At 33.1% G+C, this 8,440-nt stretch overlaps 1 protein-coding gene across 1 annotated transcript; it reads right to left on the bottom strand.

Moving 5' to 3' along the window:
• Positions 1 to 586: 586 nt before the first annotated feature.
• LOC140833471 (adenylate isopentenyltransferase-like) lies at positions 587 to 2,278 on the bottom strand. The gene has a single exon (XM_073197812.1). It carries the CDS (start codon positions 1,901 to 1,903, stop codon positions 851 to 853), a length of 1,053 nt encoding a protein of 350 aa, XP_073053913.1. The 5' UTR covers positions 1,904 to 2,278; the 3' UTR covers positions 587 to 850.
• Between the last annotated feature and the right edge of the window lie 6,162 nt (positions 2,279 to 8,440).

The following is an 8,440-nucleotide window of genomic DNA, read 5'->3' as shown; positions in this document are numbered from 1 at the left end:
AAGCCAGATCCAAAGTGGTCACAAAAGAACAAAAGCTTAGTGTAGGATCTCGAAGTCGAGACCCCAGCCACTGAAATCAAACGGAAGCAGACTATGCTCCACGCGTTAAAGATCTTCACACCAAGTAAAGATAAATGCTCGTAACCAGAATTCTTTTCGGTCGAGATAAATCTAGTTTACTGGAAAATAAAATATATAACTAATTTTGTTAAACAGCAAGACCTACAAAATTCAAAGTTTCGTTGAAATATATTTATCCCATCACATAGGCACTTTGTGACTCCATAAGCAACACATTTACGAAAATACAAAAAAGAGCTAAATTATCGTACGTTTGCAAGCTTAAAAAATTGTGCCTTTGGAAAAAGACAAGACAAGCTGTGGCATAGAGGGTTAAAATTTATGCCATCAATCACCAAAAGGCAAATATTGTACCTTTGCATTCAATGCAAGGCCTAGGAGGCCAGAATAGCGATAGCGATCTCATTTTAATTTCAAACTTTTTGAAGTAAAATAAATACATAATCCATTCAATTAAACAAATACGACCCACAATAATCCGTAACCACTTGCAAATATCACAACAAAAAAGGGAGAATTTGGTTCCGTTTTGTGTATTTATAATTTAGAAAAATGTACATAAAAAAGATTTAGGGGAAAAAAAATCTACATTTTCTCTTCGAACTCACAAGTCACAAAATTGGTCGCCCCCTGCAACAATATATATTTAGTCACCCCTTATTTAAAATTCTACACCAGAAAAATAGAGAAATTAAATTTGACCACCTCAAACAAAAGGGAAAATTTTGCTCCAACAAACATGAGAGAGGGCTGGGAATAGCTGGAAAACCTACTCCATCAAGAACCGCTTCACAATCTTCACGCTTGGTTCCAACACGTGTCTTTCCCAAATCTCCGCCGCCCTCCTGCCGCCCATCGCCGCCAGAAACGCGGCCGTGGAGTCTACCCTCTTCAACTCCCACCCGGCCGCGTCTCTCAAGCGCAGGATTTTCCCCACCTGCCTCTTCGCCAGCTGACAAGTGTTCTCTTTGATTGCCCTCACGGCCTCCTCGTACGACGCCTGCTTCTCCATTTCTTCAATCATCGATCCCCCATTCTCGTACCTCTCGAAGTACTTCTGGAACTCTGGGACCCCGATCGCCTTTTTTAGCCCGCATTTACTAACTGGGTTCGACTCGGGATGAAGGAAATACTCTGTTAATTCCTCGAACATCCCTGAATCAAGCATGTCGTCTACACGTTTGATTAAATACTGATTTAATACCGGTGAAGAAACGTCAACCCAAATGAAACAGCACCTGTAACGAAGTTCCTTACAGAAGACCGAGTCCACATCCGAGTTAAAATCGCTGAATACATCCACATCTGGGTTATATTTTTTCGCCAACAAGGCGTAGATGAACGAGTTGGAGCCCCCGACTATGAAGGGTATTCTTCGACGGGAAACAATCTGCGAAATGACGGCTGCCCCGCTGAGGCGGAAATCGGAGGGAGTGAACTCTGGGTGTGAATCGGATGACTCGAACTCGCCAAGTAAATGGTGGCGGACGTTCTTACGTTCCCATAATGGGATTTTGTTCGTGGTTATGTCAAGCCCACTATATACTTGGATTTTGTCGGAGTTTATGATTTCCGAATCGGGAAAAAATCTGGAGGCCAAATCGACGGAAAGCTTGGATTTACCGCAGCCAGTTGGGCCCATTATGACAATTATTTTCATATGGCAGCGGAGGGTGGCGGAAGTGGTGGCGGAATCGATATCCGTGGACTGCATTCGGACCCACCTGGAGGTCGATTTATCTGAAAAGGAGAGGGAGAGGAGGGTGTTGTGGTTTTTGCAAGGAAAGTGGGGTGTCGTTGGAAATACTGATAATCTTTTCATATGGAACACAAACAAACTCCTTGTAGAGCCAGCCAAGGAGAGAGACAGAGAGAGAGATATATATACGTATATATATGTATGTATTATTTATATCTCTGTGTGTGTGTGTGTGTGTAGGTGGGTGATTATAGTACTGTTGAAGGCGGACGAAGGGTTGGTGCTGAGTTGGTTGTCTGTGATGCTACGCAGAGCGGTGTGTGTGTGTGTGTGTGTGATGGTATCTCTATCATGTATATATATCGTTGTTGCTGCCATTTTTCATTGCACCCTGTATCTTCATTATTTTCACCATGCTTCTTCTTCGTTCCATCCTTCAATATATGCGCAAATATATATATATATATAACTCCACGCAGCTTCAGACATTCATTTATATCCGATTCTCTGATAGAGTGTGTTTTTCTGTGAATGAATTTTTGGAGAGATATATATAGACGAGTGGGGGCAGAAGTGGAAACTAAGATTACTTAAGTTTTTTTTTTTTACATAAACATTGAAAATGTTTTTAATGTTTTATAAGTTAAAAAAGTTAAAGTATGTATTTGAATAAAAATTTTATGAAGCATTTTTTGAAAATCCTTATTATCATAATTAGTACATTCCCTCCTGTTCCGGATCTGTTACATGAATATTAGCTTTTAAAACTAAGCGATTTCTCTTGTGTCATCTTTTGAACCAAGATCTATAAAATTGCATATTCACTACTAGTAAAACTAAAAATTGAAAAAAAAAAACACAAAATAAAAGACTAAAAATATGATATATATTTTTTTCTCAATATAAAGTGTTAAATTTATTCTAAGGCTTTTCAACAGGTCAAAAATTCCTTATAAAAAGAAATCGACAAAGGAATGCCACGAGCCCCCATAATAATAAATTGAAGTAATAAATTATGTACCATGAGGTTAACAAGAAAATTCTTCATTGCGCACAGTTGACATACTACGTGAACGAATAAGATGTAAATTAATATTTCAAGTCTTATTTATTAATAATATGTCTCTATGTAATCAAACTTTTAAAGCCATTTCAATTTTCTACATATGCTTCATTTTATCAAAAAAAATTCTAAATAAATATGACGCCCACGATTTAGAACAGGGTTCAAACTCAAATTTTCAAGAATAAAATTCTAAATTTTCCAAAAAATATACCAAAGGTTCAAAAATTCTTCGAATGAGAGCACGACCGATCCGCCCCCTCGATCGGTCTACACATGCGCAGTCTTGCTCCCGAGATGAATTTTAGGTTTTTCCGACTAATCGGCTTTGCATATCAGTTTCAAATAAAAATTATAAATCATAATAATAAAATGCTTTTATATGTATATTTTAATTTTGTACGTGCCCTACTGTAAATCCTTTTATGTAAACGAAGAATCATATGCTAAACTTTTAAAAATAAATATAGATTGAGTAACCGATAACTTAAGAAATTGAAGAGATAAGGGAATGAATAGAAAAGTATATATAAAGATAATAAAAGAAATTGGAAATCAACAGGAGAAGATGGTGAGCTTGAGATAGAGCTACCCAATCATTAGATTCGAATATTGAATTTATGGACGTTAAATTCTGGTTCCACTTTTGAAAAGGAAGACAAATTCGTTGCACACACTTATTTAGAAAAGTGGAAAACTAACGTAATTTTACAAAATATAAACACATAATCTTGATATTGTTGGAAAATATGGAATGAATTAATAATATGTTGCGTTTGAATTGTATTCGACGTGACTCGTGTGATGAGCATAAAAAATATATTACATATATTTAAATCTCCCCGATAAAAAAGCAAAAATAAACAATTCAAAAAGCTTTTTCATCTATTTTGAAATATTTGGTGGAGTTTATTTGGTTTCTATTTATTTATTTTTTGATAAAATTTTATGTGTGTAACACATGCTTTCTTAATGTCACATGAGCCGTGTAGGAAATCATCGGTGACAAATAAGAAATATTTGACTGGTTCAGCAGTTTCCGGAGAAAAAAGAACAAATCCACCAAAAAAATTCAAGATGATCAACAAAACTAAATATTGATAAGTGATAAAGTAAAATCCAAAAGAATTAACTTATAACTAAAATTCAAATGTATTTCAATATTTTATTATATCTAATATCTATATTATTATATTAAGTGTGAGACACTTAGAGTAACTAACTTTGGTGTCATGGTCTGTTTTATGCGGATAGAGTCATTGTTATTGGAGTTTAGGTTATAGGTTCAATTCTCACTGAAGTCCTTTTTTTATTCTTTTTATTTTTCAATTTATTTTTAAATTTATATATCAAAATTACATTGATCCCTCGATATTTTTTATAATTATATTTTGATCCTCATTTAAATATATATCAAATGAATTATAAAAAATATTATACAAGCACGCAACGCGTGCGTCGGTACACTAGTATAGATGAAACCTCGTAGGAGGATATCGAAATACAAATAATAAAAAATCATGAAAGGGTAGAGAAAGAAAACCACTCTGTTGCTATCGCTTTGGGGGAGTGGCACCGGTTCAAGGAAACGTAGAAATATTAACATATGAGCGTACGTAGGAATGAATACGATAATCAGACCTAATTAGGAAATGAAAGTGACAATCTGAAAAAAAGGCACTTTTGACCAAAGCATATGGACATGTAAGTTTTGAATTGCGTATCTTCATTCTTCAGGAAGGCAATACATTTATGTATCTGTTTATATACAGGCATATTACAATAGCAATTCGACACAATAATGTTTGGTGTGATAATCGTCATTGTTGGAAGAGCGATCGAACCGTGGTACTTGAGTTTATGTGCAGTTTAAAATATTTGTGTTGCACACATCATTTCTACCAACTATAATTTTTAATAAAACGGTACACGCTCGGTTTTAAAATTGGTATCAGAGCGAGGTCATGAGTTCGAATCTCCCAAGAAGCATATTTCTTTACTTTTTGGGCGAATGTTACGATAAGCATGTATAAGTTAGAGTAGTATTGAGATTGTTGATCTCTTGAGAAGTTCTCGTGCGCCAAACTGCTGACGTTATGCTGATTGATCTGATTGACTAGATGGGTGTAAAAGAATGACATCAGATATTAACGGGTAATATTGTCTCTGTTGGGGACAACACCGACGGTAAAAAAATAATGAGACTGATGTATAAGGGATATAAGACATCACCAGCAGATAGACACACATCTTACTGGATTCACGGGCCTAATAGTCTGACCTAGTGGTACTCAAATAGGTACTCTCTGCACTGCCATAAACATAAGGAAACGAAGTTGCACATTGGAAAACAACTATAATTTTTGACATAATGGTAAGTGCTTGATCCTAACAATTGCTAACAGAGCCAGACTCACAAGTTCGATTCTCATTCATTGCAAGAAGTACAATTATTAGGAGGAATATTGTTGGATGAAATAATTATCCTACTGGAAGAGCAATCGAACCGTGGTGCTTGAACTGCTATGCAGTTTAAAATATTTGAGTTGATTACTATCACCTTTAGTTTTTGGTAAAACGATACAATTAATTAATGAGAAGGATACAATAAATTTTAATATTTAGGTATTGTGTGAGTTGTTGGCAACATCTATCAACAACATGCAGCAGAATATTTCATTTAAGCGCTCAATTCAACATCACTAGAAAACTAAATTGAGTTTACAAAAATCAATATCAGTGATTTAACGAAAACTAATTTCTTCAACATATTGAGAAAAAAATTACTTTCTGAAACAAACAACAAGAATAAAACGTATTCAAGAAATCATAACATGGTATCGAAAACTAGAGTAATAAAAACACGATCTTCAGTCAAAACGTGTGTTGTCTGTATATATCTTCAACAATTACGGCAACATGTAAAACAACAACGTCTATGTGAATTGTTTTTCCTCTGAAGTTCACGGCATGCAAAAGTACGACGCCACAAAGTTTTCCTCAGCTAATTTCTCTTATTTATAACATCCTTATCTCCTAGATTTTATCTCAATAACGATCCTACAAAATATGGAAACATAAGTTTTATTATAAATAAAATATTTTTAAATAATGATAGTATATAATAAAATTCTTATAATAATTATCATATGTCTAGAAAGACAAAATTCATAATTAATTATTTTACAAAATCATATTAATAAAAAAATAATATTAAAAATAAATTTCATCTTGAAAACCAAAAATTATTTTTCATTTCAGAATTATCCTTCCATCTTAACATCTTGGTAAAAATGCATGAATCGGGCTTAGGAAAAGTCTAACGTCAAAAAGTTCTCACTGATTGGCATGGAAAGAGAACAATGTATCATATCATTTCATATTATTCATGATATTCCTTACTTTATTATAGCTCAGATCGATTTTAACCAAATTGATTTAACATAAATTCGATTATGATTTTATGTCCATTCTAGTGTCAGTTTTCAGATGATAAATTCTAATTGTTATTTCCGTGTTTTTTTGGAGCATAATTCAGCAAGTGGATTTTTTGTTTTTAATTCATGCTATTTTTTAAAACTGAGTGACATATATATTATGTATGTTTTTTTTTTAATCTGTATATTTGGACCGCTGTAATTTATGAACAAATTGTAAAAATATATATTTTGAAAATACACGTATTCTAATTCTTGATTTATGTCGCACTCAGAGGATTAAATTATAGGGGACTAATATCAGTTAGACATGAAATTCATTATCTGTTTTGTGCATAAGTTTGACACTTGTTTATTTACGAAAATAAGAATATTTTTGTAAATATTTGTTATTATATTTGCAGTTTCCATTAAAAATTACTTTTTTAAGGCTGAGATAATTCTCCAGCTTATTGAGTGTTAAATCATATCAGTCACTAGCTCACTCACCTCTTCTCATATACGCACGAGGAAGAGTTAAAAAACGAGGAACAAACCTATTTCGGGATGATGAAGGAAAACAAGACTGTTGTGGTTGTTTAGTTTCTTTTTTCCTTAAGACTATATTTTACATTATGATGCAATAAAACATTAACTTATTTTGATATTTTGGAGTTTCAAATACAATATTTTGTTTATGAAATAAATAGAATGGTTTCGTAAATATGAACTCTCGAGGCTTGTTGTTTACGATTGTGTGATTATTAAACAATGTCGAATGTCAACCCACCCCGGTCTCGGGACGCAATATTCTCAAAGTTAAATTTCATCAAACTTTTTTCCGATCAACTATGTCATAAGAAATACTGAATCGATTGATTATGTCATTAATTGTTAAAAAAATTACATTCTAAACAACTTGATTATACCTATATGATTAATATTTTAACTCTAAAATTGTAAATCATGTTGTTTTAGCAATTATTTTGGATAAGCTTTAACTTATATTTAATTATAATATAAATATTTTTATTATTATGTATTGTTTGATTTTTTATATTATCTTTAATATATTAATTTAATTCGAAAAATTTGTTCTGAAACTAAAAAATATGAACGCATGTGATGATTTAGTTATTTTTTTTAAATTTCAATTCCAAAGACCAGAGGTGTTAGGTCAGCAGTGGGAGCAAAAAAAAAAACTTTACTGAATTAAAATCAATTTTTCAATAACTATTTCGAGAAATTTGAAACATGTTCACATCGATACGATGACTGCTCTCTCCTATAACGTAAGTCCACGACTTTCTGTCTCCATAATTTGGGACCATCATGGGTAGGTTCCACCCATTTCAAATCGGTGGTGCATCGCCCTGACCCAAACCCGATTGGTTGCTTCGGCTTCGAATTTATGACAGAGCGTGGAGTATTGTCACGTTGCCCCATAAATATATTATTTTTTTAGGGCAAAACTATATATTTGCTTGCCAATTATTATTCCCAAATTTAAATTATTTTATGGCCAAGTCTGTGGAATAGGGAACCTCAGGCACCATGCTGTCACGCTTGTTCGGGTTCTGTCTCAATGGAAATCCTTCAAAGTTTCTTGTGATTGACGCAACGATAAAATAATTCGAGGGAATGATTTCAAATGACTCATTTTGTGGAAATTCGAAATGCATTATATTAGTTAATAAACACGTTAAAATGTAAAAAGGATCGATTTTGAATCCTCGGATTTTCAAGAGAGCGTCCAATTTTTTTTAATGCAAATACTCACATCAGTTAATTAGATGACGGTATCTGTGAGACGAATACATTCGATCTATATTTACAATGAATATTAATATTTTTAACATAAAAATAATATTTTTTTTGGACGGTATTAAATTGGAGATCTATATCATAAAATTTACTCGTGAGATGGTCATGTGGACATTAATAATTAGTATTCAACTTAATATTTATCATATTTACGGAGTGGATTTTAGAGTGACAAGCGAGAAATTATAAGTGGAGTTATACAATTCTGCTACCTATTTGTCTAATATCCCAAATATCCTATCAATAATTTTAGCAATTACCCCTACGTGAGAAGATTATATTAACAAGTAGTAGATAACAAAAAATTTCAGAAGGGTAGGCGTGTTGGCGTGTTTCTGCTTAAAGTTCAATGGCTCG

The sequence above is a fragment of the Primulina eburnea genome, chromosome 6 (genome assembly GCF_022965805.1).
Source record: "Primulina eburnea isolate SZY01 chromosome 6, ASM2296580v1, whole genome shotgun sequence".
Classification (NCBI taxonomy): Eukaryota; Viridiplantae; Streptophyta; class Magnoliopsida; order Lamiales; family Gesneriaceae; genus Primulina; species Primulina eburnea.
The sequence above is the reverse complement of the archived record's forward strand: the minus strand, read 5'-3'. Positions and strand labels throughout refer to the sequence as shown.

Excerpts from the sequence above, each read along its gene's own strand:
- LOC140833471 (XM_073197812.1), bottom strand. The coding sequence starts at position 1,903 with ATGAAAAGATTATCAGTATTTCCAACGACACCCCACTTTCCTTGCAAA.